A 21,584-nucleotide genomic window follows, 5' to 3' on the forward strand; every position below is an offset into this window, starting at 1 on the left:
GCTTTTGAAAAGCAGATTTAATAATCTACCTTTTTATCTTATCATATTTATATTCTCCCTTTTTCCTTTTCTGAGAGAATTCAATAATCTACCCTTTTATCCTATCATATCTAAATCCCCCTCTTTTCTTTTCAAAACAAGAACCTTGAATCTAAATTTCCTTCTTTAGCTTTTTTTTCTGACCTTTACCCATAACAACATGTAACCAATCCTCCTTACTAATGACAAATATCCATAACCCAATGAAAGACCAAAAACCACCCACCTCATTTCTTGGGAATGTGAGCATCATGTTCTTAAATTTACTTTCTGCTGTCTGAGAGCAATGGCATCTTTACAGATCCTGAAAATAGAAATTTGGGTTAATTGTCAAGTCCTAAGAGAGGTAGCTTTATCATTTATTATCCAGTCTTGACACAAAGAGAAAGTACAGAGCTTGTCCTATCTAGAGTAGTCTGTTAGGCTGGATCATCTTAGCTACATTCTGAGAAGTTTGTAGTAGTTTGTAGTCCAAAGCCAATCTTTAGGTGGTGTTTTTCAGCTTAGTGGTGTTATCATAAAACTGGAGAAATAGTTGTTCTCCAGAGACTTTGACTGAAGCAAAGGTATCTTTACAATCATTACTAGTATTCTTATGATTTTCCCTGGGTATCTATAGAACCTCATTGTTTCCCAAAGTCCTTTCCTCTAAAAGCTATTGAAGGACTTCCTGAAGTTGATGTAACAAACATGTAAGTCTTTTCCAAATTCTTTGTATTTTTCTGCCGTTTACCTCAAAGTGGAGATCTGATCAATGGTGGTCTTGTTAGCTCTGTAACTGCCCTGGGACTCTGCTAGGATTTCCTCTGTTCTGCCCTTGATCCTATGCAGGATAATGGAGAAAAAGATCTCACAGCTATGGCAAACAAATTAATGCTCCTATAATTTGAACAATTCAGCTTGTCCTTCTTCCTGTGTATGGGAATTATGACTGAGTGCTTTCATTCTGTGGGAAGCACTTCATGTTTCCAGATCTCTCTGAAGAACCTGAGAAGCACCTTGGCCCCTGAGCCTATTGTAGCTGCCTCCAGCTCCTCCACCATGATGTCATCCACTCCTAGGACCTTCCTGCATTTTGCTCTCTTGATAGATTCATCTGTCTCTCTCCTTTCAATATTTAATATTATTTCCTCATTGTCTCTGATGCTTGAGTGGCTGTTGAGTGTTTCTCATTGTAATCTTCATTGATAGCATTACGGTCATTGTATAGGGTGTCACAGTATTGTCTCCATCTTTGCTTTACATCCCCTGGTTCAGTCAATAAATGACCTTTCCCAGCCCTTTTATCATCTGTGTACAGGAGAGCTACTGATTTTTTGAGTTAATCTTATATCCTGATTACTAAAAGAGGTAGAACTATATATCATCAACAAACAGTGAGAGTTTGACTTTTTCTTTTCCAATTTGTATTCCCTTGATCTACATGGGAAGTAGAAAAAGAAAAGATCTCCTGAGTAAATTGGGAGCATGGGGACCTTGAGGAAGGGTTGAAGAGGGAGAGGAGAAGCAACAAGGGGAGCAGAGAAAAATGTAGAGCTCAATAAAAATCAATAAAAATATTTTTTAAAAATATTTTTTAAATCTGAGGGAGCATATACAGTATATACATTTCTCTCTCCTTTTTCGCTTTCCACTTGACCTCCGTGCACAGATAATTGTGGTGTTTTTCTGTCTGTCAATTGTCTCTTCATTTGCTCTTTAGCTTCCTTCTTTCTTCCACCAGGTTGGTCATCTCTGTAGTAAGCCATTCTCCTTGTGTTGCCCTTTTTGTATAACAAAGTGTCTTCCTGGAATGAATAATAGTGGCAGCCCTGGGGGATGAGGAAATAGGCATGCAGATAGGTGGCGTGCAAATAAATAACTTGTATTTTACCAACAATACATCACTACTTGCTGAATGCCCAAATGAGTTGTAGGCCATGATAAATATAGAGTGGTGGAAAGAAGTAAAAATCTTGGTATGAAAGTAAACAGCGAGAAGACTGAGATGGGCAGGGCACACAAGGATTTTAACATTGTAATAAAGAATCAGAACCTCAAACAAATAATCAACTTTGTCTATCTGGGAGGAAACCTCAGTTCAAAGGAGGGAACTATTTCAGACACTAACAGGCATATATGGATAGGGATGGCTGCATTTCAGGCACTAAGAAAGGTTTGGTGAGCAAGTGACATATTGGCAACAACAAAATTACAAGTACATGAGGCACTTGTCTTCTTTACAACTGCCTTCTTTACAACTCCAAAACCTGGACGATAAAACGCTCCTGAGAACAGTGGCTGAATGTGTTTGAGATGGCGTGTCTCGGGAGGGTTCTAGGCATCATACTAAGAGATAGGCTGCACTGCAATGACATTAAGAAACATCTCCATCTACAGATGAAAGTAAACTACACGATACAGCAACGGAGCTTGAGATACTTTGGCCATGTTATGAGAATGAATGGAATAACACTGCTTGGTGGACTGCATGGGCTAAGGCGAAAAGGAAGGCCCAAAAGATGCTGGATAGACAGCAGAAAGGAAAACAGCGGGATGTGAATGGGGGTCCCTGATAAACCTGGAGAAGAGGAATGAAACAAGAGACACAAGAAATGACAGCAAGTCTAGCTTTTTGATCAAGCTGCCCATTTTATTATTCCTCTGGAGCTGTTATATAGCAAACAGGCAAGGGGGCGAGGAGGTGTCTGGTCTGCTGGAATTCAGGTCTGGAAACTTCTCTGGCTGAGAGAAAGAGATAATAACTAACAAAGGAAATGCTAATTGCTTCTGAAGGCTGGGGCTTGCAGGTCCTACAGAGAAACAAGATACTAGGTTAATTTCCTATGTTTGAAACTAGCCCTGCAGAGGTGACAGAGGTGAATATTTTACTTAACTTGTGAGCTGAAGATGGCAATAAACAAAATACAGGTCTCAAAATACAGGTCTTTGCTTCTGGCATGGAACCTTGGGTATGACAATAACACAAGCATCTAGGACTTCCCAGAATAGGAACAACTGGAGAACTGCCATAAAAGGGCTGCCCATGCATGCTTAAGCATTGCCAGAGCATAAATAGTGATGAATGATTATATATACATATATATTTATAATATATATGCATGTATCTTAAAAAAACTGTTAAATATTCAATATAAAATTAAAGAATTATGAGATTAGTGGCAATAAAATAGTCCTTAAAATTTTGTTTTTCTTCTGTCCCATATCAGGTGGCTTTTCTGACATGAGACAGAGATTTTGAATTTTACTTTAATAAGCAGGAGAGAGCCCATACTCCAACTCCAAATCCAGCTTTGATTTTTAAGTAGACCAGAACTACAAAAGGACCACTTACATTATATGTCTGCAGAGAAGAGCAGAAACAAACATTTGGGAAGAATTTTATCCTGTTGGAAATGTGTTATTCCAGCAGGCCAATGTACTCTTTTTTGAGACACTTTTTCTGAATGATTTGTCCTTTTTCTTCAGATATCTCATTTGTCTTCAAATTCCTTAGCTTGATTCCTTTATTCTCCTGAAACAATTCCCTTCTCCAACCTTTATTTTGGGGAAAGTCTCTTTTGGCAAGTTATATCTTATCAAATGAAAAGCATTTGTTAGTTTTATATGTTAGTTTAGATTAAATAGCCATGTTATTTGATGAACTATCATTTCTTCTAATTAAAAGGTGGCTCTTGTTCAAATTGAATCTTTATCAATTTTGTGAAAAGAAAAGCAAAACCTCATCCCCAATGTAACACATGTCTTGGCTTCCATTCTGAGGTCAATACATCCTTAAGGTATATCAGCTGATTTAATTTTGTAGTTGTTTATTTTTTTACTAGCCAATGTCTCTCCGTAGCTGTTGTTCTTTTCTCATTAACATTTAAAAAATTCAAAGTTAGTAAAGAATTATGCAGTCTATTTCTGGGAGTATTTATCATCCCTCTCTGTTTATTTATCATATCCTTTAGAGTTCAATTTGATCTTTCTATAACTGCCTGGTCTGTAGAATTTGTGATATATCTGTAACATGTTAATTCCTCCATTTAAGAATTCCCAGTTGTCTCAGCAAATCTGCCACCAATGTTGATGAAGCTGTGAGGCTTATTGCTGCTACATAGAACAGTAAAAGCCTGGCTGGATTTCAAGGCAGCTACCTAGTTAGTTCAGCAGCAGCCTGAGAAGGGGTTTAGGGAGAGCCTTCCAGGAAAGAAAAATGAAAAACCTAGCCATTAGGGTGGTAAGTCCAGCCACATGAAGCTCTGACCTATGCCTGTGGCTGTAAAGCCACAGGCAAATGGCTTTTTTGTGAATTTGTACCCCAAATGTTGGGTACCAAATATAGCATGAATAATAAAAACCCAGAGATATTGAGGTTCAAGCTGAAGATCATAAAAGCAAAGCAGCCAGACATTGGCTCTCACCTCTACCTCAGACCAAAATGGGCAATCCTTCCTTGAATCCTCAGAATGAGACTGACTGAGACCTATCTCCTCCCATCTTATATTTCTCTCTAGTGCTGGGGTCAAAGTTGTGTGCCCCCACTGCTTGGTCTGTATTGCTGAGTAGTGTGGCTGCTTTGCACTGATTTTCAGGCCAACTTTATTAAAACACAAATGATATACCACTATACCTATGTAAGCTCTGTAAGCAGGGATTCTATGTCTTCCTTGGGCAATGGGGTTCCAGAGTCTCAAACTGTCTGGAACGCACAGACAACCAGTAAGTATGGTACCTGATAGATGAATTTGTTCCTGTGTTTTCAGCCTAACATTATTTTTAATACTGAACTCTTTAGTACATAAAAAAAATACTATTTGCTTCATCAGAAAGTGAGTAAGAGTACTGAATGCTTAAGTTAAGTAAATACAAAGCCATTTACATCTGAGGAACTGCTTCTTTTTTTCCCCAGACAAAGCTTGCTTTCTAGAATCATTTAATGGCTTTTGTGTTGTCTGAGCTGCCAAACATTCATATTTTTCTTGTATAAAGAGAACAACCCAGACACTCTATGGACTATATTTAGAAGACAGATAGGTTTTGATGACATTTACTAGAAGTCTCTGTAGGATGCTGAATAAAGACTGTTCAGACTCCAGACACTACACAGTTCTGGCAAGAGTCCCCAGACTTTGAGTGGATCCCACAAATGATAGGGCAGAATCCCCTAAACACTGCTCCTGACACCACCTACAGAGCAACATTATCTGCCCTTCTTCGCTTTTTCTTCCTTTTATGTTGCTGGACATCAAACTGAGCGCCTTGTACAGGGGTTCTCCTACTATCGATCCCCCATGCACACTTCAACAACTGGTTATCTAATGGAGTTTTCTGCAGTGAGTAGTGCCTTGAGAGAACACCAGTCTGGTTTTGTTTGTTTTGTGATGTTTTGGTGTGAGTGTGTATGTGTATGTGTGCACTCAGAGAGGTAGAGATTAGGGGTAAGGGTGCCTGTATTTGAGGTTTAAGTCTACAGAAATAGAGTACCACACTTGCTTTCTTAGCAGGTTGTCCAGCTTCAGGAAAAGAGGGCATAGCAAACTTAAAAGCTTGCTTAGTTCTCAACTCCTTCCCACTTTTCCACTCCCAGTCAATGATCTGAAGTAAGTTCTAAGCACTCTAAATGTCTAGGCTGGGGTTCCATTGTTGTGAGGAGACACTGTGACTATGGCAACTCTTATGAAGAAAATATTTAATCATGGTGGTTCATTTATAGTTCAGAGGTTGAGACTATTAGCATCATGACAAGAAGCATTTTGGCATTCAGGCAGATGGGGTACTGGAGAAGGTGCTGAGAATTCTACATCTGGATCCATAAACAACAGGAAGTGAACTGATACACTGGGCATAGCTTGAGCATACATGACTTTAAAGTCCACCCCCCCACACACACACACAGTGACACACTTTCTCCAACAAGGCAACACCTACTCCAACAAAGCCACACCTCTTAATACTGCAGTCTCTATGGGCCAAACATTCAAACTCAGGAGTCCATGGGTGCCATCCCTATTCACCACCACACCGGGACATTCAAGCACATGAGTCGGAGAGGCCATACCTAATCACCACCATACCAGGACTTTGTAAATGTTTCCCTTTTCATCTCCAAAATATAAATTTTCCTTTTGAAAATGCACAGAAATACTTTCTTTAGCGTTATCAAATACGCATTCTGTGCTGACTGCTACAACTGGCTTTTTTAAAGTCTCTTTGGTAAGGATTGGTATCAAAGCAAGGGACTTAGAGTTAAGCAACATGGCTTTATGTCTTCGATCAGGTTTCTACTATAGTTCATCCTTTGTCCTGAAGTTTCATCACTGAATGAACAGGATTATCTGTTTTATGGTTTTCACAGTCTAACTTTTATTTACATTCTCAGGCTGGTTTTAGCGTATTTCTTGACTTCTGTAGTTTCTATGAATTGGTAGTAATATCTAGAGAACTGGTTGTTTTAATGCATATTTTTCTCTTTTGGGTTCAAAGCTATTTGTTTGACGGTACTGTATACTTCCTTTGCAAGATGTGCTAAGTCTGGTGCCTTCCTCATGCTATCTACTAACCACTAAGGTGTAGCGTGAGTCCCCAGTACTTTCATCCCTCTTCTTCTGTCAATGCACCTTCTACGGAAGGCCTACTCTGTATCAGTCATTTGACAGGAAAAATAAAATAGATATTTCTCTTTTACCTGAATGTATCATATGAATAACAATCTTGTGCCTTTGAGTGCTTCAAAGACGATCTCTAGACTTCTATAATGGCTCAGGCCAGGGTTCACTGTGTAGTCAGACTTCTCCCCGAGATGTCTTTAATCTCTTTCCCTCCCAGGAACACTTGCCCAAGCGGCCTGCTTTTAGACAGAATTGAAATATTACCTGTAAGTGAACCCAAATGCTTCCTTAAAGGAACTGTATTTCCTTTCTGCCAAAACATGATTCTGAATAAAATTAGGCATATGTTTTCTTTTAAAGACATCTAAACTGTTCTGAACAATTTATAGAATTCTTTGTGTCCTGTCATTAGTTTTCTTTATATAATAAATATACATCCCATAAATAAAAACAATATCCCATAAAAAAACAAATATTTTAAGCAAGTTCTCAATTCCGTGTTTTTTCAAGTCTCTCTGAATCCCTAACATAAACATACAGAGAGAGAGAGAGAGAGAGAGAGGAAGAGAGGGAGACTTTAAATGGTCAGTGTTCTTTATTGGCCACATTTCTAACTCACAGTTGTATTCCATTTGTGTTTTCAGAGTTTCCATAATCAAGTCACTGTGTCCGTTTCAATGTTAAAGTGACTTGGGGCTGCCAGGGCGTCTAGTCTTGCTCCTCTGCAATGACCCTGAGAGCTGCTTAGTTCCAACAGCCAGCCACTGCCGCCAGTGCTGCTCGCTGCAGTGCCAGCACATGGCTGCTAGTTGACAACATTTTTGTCTGACTTCTGCTAAAATTAACCTCGCTTGGAATACAGTCTTTCTGTTTCAGCAGTATAATTACCGGCCTGGAGTGCCTTCCTAAAGCTGTTGTTTATCATGATTCATGCAGCAGAAAATATACAACTTGGGTTTTGAGAGCCAAGAAGTAACAATTCAATACTGTGATAGAGGAAATAAAAAAAGTATTAAATGCCCAATAGTGCCACAGACTCCCCCATCCTTAAGGGACTGTTTTGGTGAAGGAAAGACATGCATTTGCATGCTGACACGCCTCTGCATGCTCACAGACACATCTCTGCATGTTGACACACCTCTGCATGCTGACAGACACACCTCTGCATGCTGACAGACACACCTCTGCATGCTGACACAGCTCTGCGTGCTGACACAGCTCTGCATGCTGACACACCTCTGCATGCTGACACACCTCTGCATGCTGACACAGCTCTGCATGCTGACAGACACAGCTCTGCATGCTGACACAGCTCTGCATGCTGACACAGCTCTGCATGCTGACACAGCTCTGCGTGCTGACACACCTCTGCGTGCTGACACAGCTCTGCGTGCTGACACAGCTCTGCATGCTGACACACCTCTGCGTGCTGACACAGCTCTGCATGCTGACACACCTCTGCATGCTGACACACCTCTGCATGCTGACACACCTCTGCGTGCTGACACACCTCTGCATGCTGACACAGCTCTGCATGCTGACACACCTCTGCATGCTGACACACCTCTGCATGGTGACACAGCTCTGCATGCTGACACACCTCTGCATGCTGACACAGCTCTGCATGGTGACACAGCTCTGCATGGTGACACAGCTCTGCATGCTGACACACCTCTGCATGCTGACACAGCTCTGCATGCTGACACACCTCTGCATGCTGACACACCCATGCATGCTGACAGACACATCTCTGCATGCTGACACACCTCTGCATGCTGACACAGCTCTGCATGCTGACAGACCCATCTCTGCATGCTGACAGACACATCTCTGCATGCTGACACAGCTCTGCATGCTGACACATCTCTGCATGCTGACACAGCTCTGCATGCTGACACATCTCTGCATGCTGACACACCTCTGCATGCTGACACAGCTCTGCATGCTGACACACCTCTGCATGCTGACAGACACATCTCTGCATGCTGACACACCTCTGCATGCTGACACATCTCTGCATGCTGACACACCTCTGCATGCTGACAGACACATCTCTGCATGCTGACACACCTCTGCATGCTGACACACCTCTGCATGCTGACAGACACATCTCTGCATGCTGACACAGCTCTGCATGCTGACACATCTCTGCATGCTGACACAGCTCTGCATGCTGACACACCTCTGCATGCTGACACAGCTCTGCATGCTGACACAGCTCTGCGTGCTGACACAGCTCTGCATGCTGACACAGCTCTGCATGCTGACAGACCTCTGCATGCTGACACAGCTCTGCATGCTGACACAGCTCTGCATGCTGACACAGCTCTGCATGCTGACAGACACAGCTCTGCATGCTGACACAGCTCTGCGTGCTGACACAGCTCTGCATGTTGACACACCTCTGCATGCTGACACACCTCTGCATGCTGACAGACACACCTCTGCATGCTGACACACCTCTGCGTGCTGACACACCTCTGCATGCTGACACAGCTCTGCGTGCTGATACACCTCTGCATGCTGACACACCTCTGCATGCTGACAGACACAGCTCTGCATGCTGACAGACACAGCTCTGCATGCTGACACAGCTCTGCGTGCTGACACAGCTCTGCATGCTGACACAGCTCTGCATGCTGACAGACCTCTGCATGCTGACACAGCTCTGCATGCTGACACAGCTCTGCATGCTGACACAGCTCTGCATGCTGACAGACACAGCTCTGCATGCTGACACAGCTCTGCGTGCTGACACAGCTCTGCATGTTGACACACCTCTGCATGCTGACACACCTCTGCATGCTGACAGACACACCTCTGCATGCTGACACAGCTCTGCATGCTGACACAGCTCTTTTTCTGAAACGCGGTGAACATTTGTATGGTAGCTCACCTTGGCCAGGTTAGCCACCGAATGGATAAGCCCCAGGCAATGGCTAAATGAGGGACTGCTGCAGATATTGCTTCAGGAATGACAGACAGTAAGGTCCCAAGGCTCCTCTGGGTGCTTTCTCTCCTGCTAAGTGGATGGAATGTCACCATTAGAGCCTTGTTTACAAGTTTCTAGTTGATGTGTTGGATATGAATAAAATCCTAATTTAAAAAATTCTAACATACACAGGGAAGATAACAAAAATGGCCTTCCTCTGTGGAGGGCAGACAGCTTCTACCCAGCATCAAGCTTAGCTTGAGGCAGCCATCTCAGCCCACTTACATAATAAAACTCTCCCAGGAAGCATTGACACAACATAGTTAAGAAGGCTCTTCCTTAGACCAACTGAAGCAGAATGCTTTGTTCCAGGCTTAACTGAGTCCTACTAGTTTTTATTAGCTTACGGTGTGTTGTGTAACCAGAGGTCAGGTTACACAGCTAGAGGGCTCCAGTTTGAGGGTGAAATGGTGACAAAAAAGGACTATAGTGTGAAGACGCAGTTGTGCAAACTGACAAACTCTACCAAGGAAAAGGGAATAAAGAAGTACCATACATAACAAAGCTCTCCAGCATTTGGAGACATTTCATGATGGAGGCCACAGTTTCCCCTTCTTGTTTGCAAGGAAGAAAAGACATGACCCCACCCTTGTCATTTGGAATATTGAACATCTCTGGAGCAAGGATTTATGGAATGGACTCAAAGAGGGCCTATTAAAACCAATTGTCATCAGTGCCAGATCTTCTTACATAAATATCAGAAAAGAACTCTCTTTCTACTGAGACTGCAAAGTTCTTATGATGAAAACTGCAGCTGCTAGTGGCACCCGCTTCAGTCTCCTGCTGTGACAGGCAAGCACCAGAGGCTGAGGGCCTTGTCAAGAAAAGAGGCTTCTTTAGGCCACACTAGTGGGGCTTTAAAAGCACAACACCCTCTGCTTGGCTTTGCTAAAGGCCTCATAACAGATGGCATCACAATGTGGAAACAGAAGGAGCCATATGTAATGAAACAGAAAGCCTGGAAGATTCTCCCACCGCTCAGCAACCCTGAGTTAGACTACCACATCCAATAGGTCTCAGTTGTGGTGACTAAATTCTTTTCCATTAATGACTTTGAACCGAATTATCTAAGAACTACAACAACAACAAAAATTCTGTACAGCAGAAGAGTAGAGAAGTTATTCTAAATCAAGGTAGCTTTCTGGTCTCAGGATCAGATGCATTACTGTAACCCTATCCACTGAATAAGGACAACCTTTGCTATAAACAATGGGAAGTGAGCTGAGAATCTCCCAATGTTCCAAAGTTAATGTGTTAAGACTATTTTAAATGGAAGTAAAATTACAGGAGTTGTGTATTTTAATGATATTCCTAATATTAAGAAAAATCTACAGGGTATTCTTTTTCTAATTGAATTAATTTTAGTTAGATTAATGAGACCATTAGTGAACTAACCCCAATCTAACTTCCTAAGAGACTACAATGCAAAGTATAATTTAAGTGAAAAAGTAGTTTTCTACCAAAACTCACTCCAATAAGTTGAGCTTGTTATATAATGTATTCTAGTAAGGGATTATAAGTAACATTCCTTGAAACTACTCAGATCAGCATATCAATAATTTTGAAAATCTGAAAGCTTCCACTCATGCCTGCAAGTTCATCTGGGAAGGGGAGGAACCCAGGAGCCTCTCCTCCTTTCTGATAGGCTGCCAATAGGCCTAGTCTTGTACAAACCAGAGTCACCACCGCTGCTACAATCTAGTGTTACAAGGCCCTATAATACCCCGAAGACAACATTCCACATCTCTTCTCCATCTTCCAGGCACCACATTCATTCTGCTCTCTTTTCTGCAATATTTCCTGAGCCGTAGAAGGTGTCTTAGTTAGGGTTTCTTTTGCTGCAATGAAACGCCATAACCAAAAAGCAAGTGGGGGGAGGAAAGGGTTTATTTGGCTTACACTTCACATTGTAGTCCATTATTAAAGGAAGCCAGGACATGAACTCAAACAAGGAAGAACATGGAGGCAGCAGCTAATGTAGAGGCCATGGAGAGATGTTGCTTACTGGGGTTAGTTCACTAATGGTCTCATTAATCTAACTAAAATTTCTCCTTATGAGTTTCCCAGATGCTTTATATAGGACTAAGGACCTCCAGCCCAGGGATGACACCACCCATAATAGTCTGGACACTCCTCTACCAGTCAGTTATTAAGAAACTGTCCTACAGAATTGCCTACAGCTCAATATAAGTTAAAAATAGTCATAAAAGAGGTATCTTGCATAGCTGGATAATGTTGGTCCTAAAAGTCCATGTCAAGCAAGCAAAAACTCAAAAATCAAAAATCTTATTCCAGGTATAAAATGTTTCCTTAGGACTTGGTGGTCGAAAGGCCCCAGAAACCCAAAAAGCAACACAGAATGTTTCTATTCTTCTTGGTTGCTCACTAGAACAAAATGATAAGAACTTATTGCTCAAAACATTACATACTTTAGTCACTGGCTAGATAGAAAGCAAACTGGCATTAAATTTGAAGCTTCCTTCCCACTGGCCAGCTCTCATTATGTCAGGAAGGATCATGCAAGTTCGTGAGTGTCCTTACCTAGCTATGAACCCTAGAAACCTGATGACCAGGATGTGCCCACTGGTACAATAGTGGCACAAGTGATGTGGGAGTAACCAACTGCTGCTGAATTGGATTTGAGACCTGCTCCACAGAAGGGAATATGTGCTGAGTAAGACCTCCCAGTTTATGGAGAATAAAGAAAAAACATAGCTTGGAAGGTCGTATACATTAAGTGAACAAAACTTATGTGATTTAGATAAATTAACATGGTAAAACTACCGCTGAACTATTTATGTTTATACCCATAGATAAATGTTACACTTAGTCTTTAAAAAGTTTCTCTTTATAGTGACAAACAGTGGATACATAGTCTTATGGATATTAAAGATGCTTAGACTAAATTATGATTTAGTGCCCAGTCATAAGCAGGATATTTATACTACTCTTTCTAAGGCTTGGGAAAGTATTGTTTATTTTTTACTACATTTATTATTTATTTATTTATTACATATGTATTCAAGTGCATATACCTTGGCACATGTGTGGTGGTCCCAGGATGACTTGCCTACAATGTACATCCCAGGGAACAAATTCAAGTCAACTAGTAGCCAGTAGTTTTAGCATCTCATCAGCCCCTGTTTAAATACAAATATTATGTGTCTTTCTGATCTTTTTTGGTCCTTTATGAATAATTACAATTACAAGTTTGGTATAGAAATCCATGAGCGGGGCTGGAGAGATGGCTCAGAGGTTAAGAGCGTTGACTGCTCTTCCAAAGGTCCTGAGTTCAGTTCCCAGCAACCACATGGTGGCTCACAACCATCTGTAATGGGTTCTGGTGCCCTCTTCTGGCCTGTAGGCATACAAACAGACAGAATATTGTATACATAATAAATAAATAAATAAATAAATAAATATAAAAAAAGAAATCCATGAGCTTCAGTTATACTTTCTAACACAAAACTAATTCAAATAAGATAGGGCATATTGATTTCTGATTTCATAAACTAATACTTAAACTCTCTTTGTTATGTCAAACTCATTCCACACTAGCCCAGAATGGAATATAACAAAGGTTTATAAACTTTCAGAAAGAATAGTGATCCAAAGTCCTCTGCATGCACAGGGACCTGGAACTGAATCAAGCAGCCAAGGGGCCCAGGCATGCTTTTACATCTGCATTTACAGTACATGAGATCACTCACGAAGTGGGCCAGTATCTTAAAGGTTATTAGTTGAATGAGTTCCCACAGCATTTTCCCTTTTTGTCTCATGTCAACAGAATATTTAAATGCCATATTCTACAGTTCTTTGAAGTGGTTGAAGACTATCTATCTATGAGGAATACAATATCTATGCATCTAAAGAACCTGATTAGTCTAACTGTAAGTATAGCAAACATGGATGACTATTGACCTACAATTCTTAATACCTATGCAGCTTAAAGACTAAAGCTTCATATTAAAATATTAAACAATCTTTAAACAAATGTGTAGCAAATGAGAACAATGACCTCAAAATGTAAACAATGTGTAAGTATCTTTATCATAGGTAGAAATGTATAGTGTAATGTGATAAATATATTCTAAAATTGCATCAATATACAGAGTATCTTAAGTAGAATTTTAAATTTTTCTAAGTGACCCATGATGGCCACAACTTCTATCTAGTAAATGCATGTCCATCGAAAACCTGAATAGGTGTCAATGGTGTAGTGTACATATTTTAGTTTTCCAAATTCTACGAAGTGGAACACACCTATGAGCCAGATTTCATTCCTTTGAGTACCCTTTGGGTTACTTCCTGCATGGAGTGGTGTTTGGTTATATAAAGAACAAGTAGGACATCTCCTTATAATCTCTTTAGCTTGTTGCCATGTAATAGAAAACTCCTTTTTCAATCCTTTGTTATTGACACGTTTTTGTATAAAGTTCTGAGTCCTTTAACACACTTCTAATCAATAATCAATTTCTGCATTACCTTGTGCTAGAGAACCTGGCATACATGTATGGAATTGAATGTGTGTTATGTACATGGAACAAAGCCTATTCCTGATTATATCTTGAACCTGAATAAATACTAAAGTCAATTTTGTAACATCTGGTATAAATTTAGCAGTTTTTATATGCAAAACAATTTGTTCTGCATGTTGATCAGTAACTATATTGAGAGGGTTTGTAAAATCCTTTAGTACCATGAGAATAGCATATAATTCAGCCTTTTGGGAAGAGCAGGCTTTGTTCAAGTTAAACTTTCTGATTTGTAGCGTGCCTTTCCTAATTTATTTGTACTAGTATAGAATGTAGAGGCTTCAGCTATTGGTGGGGAATGATCAAATTAGCTTTCTTTATAAGATTAATTTTATTGCTTTTGGGATAGTTGTTATTAATCTTTCCCAAAAAATTAGCACAAGCTCTTTGCCAGAGTTCATTGTCTTCTAATATTTTTTTTTAATTTTATCATTAGTAAAAGGTATTATAATCTTTGTTGGGTCTGTTTCTGTTAATTGATGAAGTCTCAATTTTCTTTTTATAATTAATTTAGAGATGTTTCTGTTGTTGGAAGCTGCTAGTTTGTTTCCCAACTGCCTGGCAGCTCAGACCCAAAATAACCACTCAGAAATTATTAATTACAACACTATTAGCTTAAGTATACTATTAACCTATTAACTATTAACCTATTAGCTTAAGTATATTGCTAGCTTCCTCTTATATCTTAAATTAAACTGTGTATTGCCACATGGCTGCGGCTTACCAGCAAAATTTCGTCTAGTGTCTGTTTCTGATGGGGTTACATGGCATCTCTTTGACTCCACCTTCTTTCTCCTGGCATTTAGTTTAGCTCTGTTCTGCCCTCCTATAGGCTCAAAGAAGTTTCTTTAATCATTAACTGTGGGCCCATATTTCGATATGGCACAAAAGCCATTAGCCCGGTCCGAGCTGACCACGTAGCTCTGCAGACAAGCTGTCTCTGCCCCTAACAAAGGCCAGGATGCCTGCTCCTAGCTTCTTTTGTTAAGATGTGGATTACCTGAGAAGAGATGTTTGACTGAAGCTGATGACTTAAGAGCTCAGATATTTGGTGCTTCTTTCCTCTGTAATTTGGAAGGATGTCTTATAGAGATGCTAATTCAGGGCCTACCTGACTGCTAGAGGCGGATGTGATTTGGGCCCGAGGCACTTGGCTGCCTAAGGAATGGTGTAATGTGTTTTCCCCCTTCCCCGCTCAATTTGGTGTGGGTATATAAAAGGTTTGGACAATAAACGGAAAAGCTGGCCATTTTCCATGATGACGGTGTAAGCTGTGTCGGTTCTTTTCCTCGCGACTCCGTTCCAGCCGGTTTGAGGTATTAGGGAATTTATGTTGGACCCTCACGGGCCACGACATAATTGGCGCCCGATAACGTGGGGCTAACCAATGAACCCCAAGATTAGAGACAATTGGAGCTGACTACGGAACCCCGAGACGAAGGACGGAGGAAGAAGTACGAAAAGGAACGCGGTGCTGACGGCCGAACTTCATGACCCCGGAGAAGGGACAACACGAGAGAGACGGTGAATGCTGATCGCTGGATCCCAGAGGGAAAGCGGACAAAGCACGGAGGAGAACACCAGGCTGATCTGCGTTCCCCAAAAAGCAAGAAAGAAGTGACCAGACGCGAGGAACCCGCGAGAAAAAAAAATCGGTGGATACGTGAGTAAAGTGCGCTTAGATAACTAAACGGGATTGTAATATCTGGAGTAAAAGCTGGTAATCAAGGAGAAAGCAATCTAATGGCCATGCAGTTAATTGAAGATATTTTAAAGGACAGAGGAGAGAGAGTACAGCAGGATCAGATACAGGAATTTTTAGAATTCATAGATGAGATATGCCCTCGGTTTTCACAGCGTAGGACTGTAGACATAGCTGTATGGAGAGAAGTAGGAATGAGAATCCAACAACATTATTGTAATTATGGGCCAGAAAGCATCCCTGAGGATACGCCTTATTTTTGGATGCTGATACAGGAGAGGTTGGACTCAGATCCTGATCAACAGGAGGCAGTTCCATCCCCTCCACCGGAGGAGTTACTAGATACTCTTTCAGAACAGAGCAGTTACAATAGGCCGGAGACGAATGATTCAGGCCTTGAAAGGGAGTTCTCATCCCTCTCACTAGCGAACGGCAATGCTGAGAGGCAGGCACACGAGGACAGAGTTCAGAGAGAAATAAAAGGCCTGAGAAGGATGGTAACCTCGCTATCACGCAGATTAGGAGCTATGCAGTCTCAGGATTCTTGTCAGAGGAATGATAGCCTTCCTACAGCGATGGTGGGTTTAGATCCACCCTCAGCTCAGAGTACACCGAAGGTAAAGCAGAGGCATAATGATAGCGGTGAATCGCCTCTACAAGCTTGTATCAGAGAAGCCGTTAACAGAGGCGAAGAGGTGCAAGGATTTCAATTGTTCCCAGTAATGGAGCAGAGAGATGCGCAAGGAAATCTGCTTAGAATACATACTCCTATATCATTTAAGTTACTCAAAGAATTAAAAACTGCTTGTGCTCAATACGGTGCCACGGCATCCTTTACCCAGACACTGGTGGAAAATATAGCTTTAGAAGCTCTGCCACCAGCGGATTGGAAGCAGATAGCCAAAGCTTGCCTGTCAGGAGGAGATTATCTATTGTGGAAAACTGAATTTACAGAACAGTGTCAGGCCACAGCTGAGAGAAACAGGACTCAGCAAATTCCTATTTCATATGAGATGCTGGCAGGTGAAGGACCCTATACGGCAGCAAATCAGCAGTTAGAATATGATATGGTAGCTTATGTCCAGATCAGTACAGCGGCCAAGAAGGCCTGGAATAAGCTTCCATCGTCAAAAGAGCAGACTGAGGAGTTGTCTAGCATAAGACAGGGACCAGATGAGTTATTTCAGGATTTTGTTTCCAGACTAACGCAGGCATCTAATAGGTTGATTGGAGACTCAGAAGCAGCACAGATAATAATTAAGCAGTTAGCATTTGAGAACGCCAATGCTATATGCAAGGCGGCTATAAGGCCTTTTAAGAAACAGAGTAATGTTGCAGACTATATCCGAATCTGCTCGGATATTGGCCAATCATATACACAAGGAATGGCATTAGCAGCTGCTTTACAAGGAAAGACAATTAATGATGTCTTATCCCAGCAGGGAGACCTAGCCCCAGGAAAAGCACCAGCTACAGGAATGCCTGGAGGCTGTTTTGGATGTGGTTTTATGGGACATCAGATCAGACGATGTCCTGAAAGGAGAGCAAGCCCTAGAACTAGGAGAGAACCAGGATTGTGTAGAAGATGCAGAAGAGGAAAGCATTGGTCGAGCGAGTGTAGATCAAAAAGAGATGATCTCGGAAATCCCCTTTCGGGAAACGGATTCAGGGGCCAGCCTCAGGCCCCGCGACAAATTTATGGGGCAATCCAGCAATCTGCACACCAACAAGGAGATATATACAGGACCTTTTCAGAGCCACACCAGGGAGTGCAGGGCTTGACCTCAGTTCAGCCGTTTACACGGTTATAACGCCTGAGATGGGGATGCAAGCTCTCCCCACAGGGATCTATGGGCCTTTACCAAAAGGTACTGTAGGATTACTGCTAGGAAGAAGTAGCTCAACTATGCAAGGGATATTAGTGGCTCCTGGAGTCATAGATGCTGACTTTGAGGGAGAGATCAAGATGATGGTTCATTCACCTAAGGGAGTTTCTGTAGTAAAGTCAGGTCAGAGGCTTGCACAATTAATCTTACTTCCAGCTGTGCAAACCAATAATCAGAGTAAAAAGGAAAAGAGAGGAGAAGATGGATTTGGTTCGTCTGATGCATTTTGGGTACAGACCATAGGTCCTCAGAGACCAGAACTCACTTTATTTATAAATGGAAAAAGATTTTCTGGCCTCCTGGACACTGGTGCGGATACTTCCGTCATAACCGCCAGTCAGTGGCCTTCTAAGTGGCCAAAAACAGAGACTATAACACAGTTACAGGGAATTGGTCAGACTAGAAATCCTGAGCAAAGTAGCAATGAACTGCATTGGAAAGATGAGGAAGGACATGAAGGAACTTTTAAGCCGTATATTATTCCCCATTTACCTGTGAACTTATGGGGCAGAGATATCATGTCCAGAATGGGAGTATATTTATATTCTCCCAGCACGGCTGTTACTAATCAGATGTTTCAACAAGGAATGTTACCTAATCAAGGTCTAGGAAGAGAGAATAAGGGAAAGATTGATCCTGTCGTATCAGACAGTAGACCTTCTAGAGCAGGATTAGGATATTTTTAGGAGAGGTCACTGAAAGGCCTGCACTCCATGCAGACCCTATAATATGGAAAAGTGATGACCCTGTATGGGTGAGTCAGTGGCCTCTAACACAAGAAAAATTGCAAGCTGCCCAGCGGTTAGTGCAGGAACAGCTGGATAGTGGACATATTTCACCATCTAATTCTCCATGGAACTCTCCAATTTTTGTTATTAAAAAGAAATCGGGAAAGTGGAGATTAATTCAGGATTTAAGAGAGGTTAATGCAACCATGCAGCCAATGGGAGCATTGCAACCAGGATTGCCTTCCCCGGCAGCCATTCCAAAAGGCACACATAAGATTATCTTAGACTTGAAAGATTGTTTTTATACAATTCCTTTAGCGCCACAAGACTGTCAAAGATTTGCTTTTAGCATTCCTTCAGTTAATTTCAAAGAGCCAATGAGGAGGTATCAATGGAATGTCTTACCCCAGGGTATGTTAAATAGTGCTACATTATGCCAAAAATTCGTAGCCCAAGCTATACAGGAAGTTAGAAATCAATTTCCGCAGGTGTACGCAATTCATTACACAGACGACATCTTGTTGGCTCATAGAAATGAAGATACTTTAATAGAGACATATGGATTATTACAGCAGTGTCTAAGCAAAGCAGGTTTGGTTATCGCTCCTGAGAAAGTACAGAGGCACCCGCCTTTTCAATATCTAGGTCATATGTTATACCCCAAAGAAATTAAGCCTCAAAAGATAGAAATCAGGAAGGATGACTTAAAGACTCTTAATGACTTTCAAAGGCTATTAGGAAATATACAATGGCTAAGACCTTATTTGAGGTTTCCTACAGGAGACCTTGAGCCTTTAAGTGAGATACTTAAAGGAGACAGTGATCCAAATTCTAGCAGGCAGCTTTCAGAAGCTGCCAGACAGACTCTCTCACAGATAGAGAAGGCTATACAGGAACAGCAGGTGTGCTATATTGATTACAGCAAGACATGGCAAGCGTGTATTTTACCTACAAGGCTGACTCCTACAGCAGTCTTATGGCAGAACGGACCACTCTTATGGATGCATCTGCCTGTGTCACCAGCAAAAGTATTAAATCCTTATTTTGAAGCAGTAGCATGCTTAGCACAGAAGAGCAGAATGGAATCTAGAAAATACTTTGGCAAGGAACCAGCTGTAATCAATGTTCCTTACACTAAGCAGCAAATTGAATGGTTATTTCAAAATAGTGACTCATGGGCAATTGCGTTTGCTCAATTTCAAGGTCAGATTAATAATCTTTTCCCAGCTGACCAGTTACTACAGTTTGCGCAACAGCATTCATTCATTTTTCCTAAAATAGTAGCAAAGAATCCCTTAAAGGATGCTTTGTTGATTTTTACTGATGGCTCATCTAATGGAAAAGCTGCTTATGTTGTCAATGGCAAAGGACATGTGGTACAGACAGAACCAGCTTCAGCTCAAATAGTTGAACTGCGGGCTGTAGCTCTGGTATTTAAGAATTTTGATAATAAGGCCTTTAATTTATATACTGATAGCCGGTATATTTATGAAGCATTAAGAATCCTCGAAACAGTGTCATATATAGCAACTAGCAATGAACAAGTTAAAATATTGTTTCAGCAGATTCAGAATGCCATACAATGTAGAAAGTTACCATGTTTTGTGGGACATATCAGAGCACATTCAAGTCTTCCTGGTCCGTTAGCTGAAGGTAATGCTCTAGCTGACGAACTTACAAAAGTAATTGCTGTATCTCAAGTTGAACTTGCACAGCAGTCACATGCTTTGCATCATCAAAACAGCTTAAGTTTAAGAAAACAGTTTAAGCTGACCAGAGAAGCTGCTCGACAAATTGTTAAACAATGTGAAAGATGCCCACAATATCTACCTGTGCCTCATTTGGGAGTAAATCCTCGAGGGCTCCTTCCAAATCATATATGGCAAATGGATGTAACTCACATTACTGAGTTTGGAAAATTGAGATATGTGCATGTGACAATTGATACTTACTCAGGATTCATAATGGCCACAGCACAAACTGGAGAAGCTTCCAAGCATGTAATAACTCATTGCTTAAAATGCTTTTCATGCATGGGAACCCCAAAGGTAATAAAGACGGACAATGGATCCGGATATGTTAACAAAGCTTTTCAAAGATTCTGTACTCAATGGAATATTGTTCATAAGACTGGTATTCCATATAATCCTCAAGGACAAGGAATTGTGGAGCGGGCACACAGCTCCTTGAAAACACAACTCCAAAAAATAAAGACAGGGGAGTTGTATCCTCAGACGCCACACAATGCCTTAAATCATGCATTGTTTACGCTAAACTTTCTAAATACAGATGTCCATGAGCTATCAGCTGCGGACAGATTGTGGCATAATGGTACAAAAACCACATTTGCTAAAGCCAAATGGAAAGATCCTTGCAATGGGACTTGGAAGGGACCCGACCCCATTTTAATTTGGGGTCGAGGGCATGTCTGTGTTTTCTCACAGGACGAAAACCAAGCGAGATGGCTTCCAGAACGTCTAATTCGATGCATTCAGCAGAAGGACAACGGACCTAAGGACAGCGTAGCTGACAACCGTGCAGCAGAAGGAACAGAAGGAAATCAGCTCCAGGAGGAATCCTGTAACCCAGCCCACAGAGAGGAGCCTGATCCGGACCTGCAACTCACAGCACTACAAAGAGACTTCGCACAAAGAGATCCTGCTGAGACGAGCTGACTGCTGTGTCTGCTGCTGGCGGTGGTGTGAAACCTGTTGCTTCAGAACTAAGATTCAAACTGAACATTTGAGTGTTCTCGGTTTATGGGACAAAACTCATTTTAAATAAAGTATTAAACCTAAGAACTAAGACCTAAGCTTTCCCCTCAGGGAAAGAAAGATGCAAAATAAAGTATGTCAAAATCCCCCCTTCACTTAACAAAGGGACAGACTGAGGTTTTAACAGCTACACAAAGACTGAAAATGAGATTTAATAACAGTGAACGGTATTATGCTCTTAACGGTAATGACCTGATATTTACAGCTGCATATAAGGTGATGGGAAAAATCTGGTAATGACCAATGGTGCTAAATACATCGGTAATGACCGAAAGGAATATGAATTTATGGTAAAGAAAATTATGAAACTATGAATAATTGGAGAGCTGGTACTG

The 21,584-nt window shown here is 41.3% G+C and overlaps 1 protein-coding gene across 1 annotated transcript; it reads left to right on the plus strand.

Moving 5' to 3' along the window:
* Window positions 1-15,908: 15,908 nt before the first annotated feature.
* On the plus strand, window positions 15,909-21,150 carry LOC142853059 (uncharacterized). Its single transcript, XM_075977994.1, is given in 3 exon segments — window positions 15,909-17,405; window positions 17,531-18,422; window positions 18,425-21,150. Coding segments are annotated over 3 exon segments (5,115 nt in total).
* Window positions 21,151-21,584: the final 434 nt, after the last annotated feature.

Source organism: Microtus pennsylvanicus, chromosome 6 (genome assembly GCF_037038515.1).
Source record: "Microtus pennsylvanicus isolate mMicPen1 chromosome 6, mMicPen1.hap1, whole genome shotgun sequence".
In the NCBI taxonomy this organism is placed as follows: Eukaryota; Metazoa; Chordata; class Mammalia; order Rodentia; family Cricetidae; genus Microtus; species Microtus pennsylvanicus.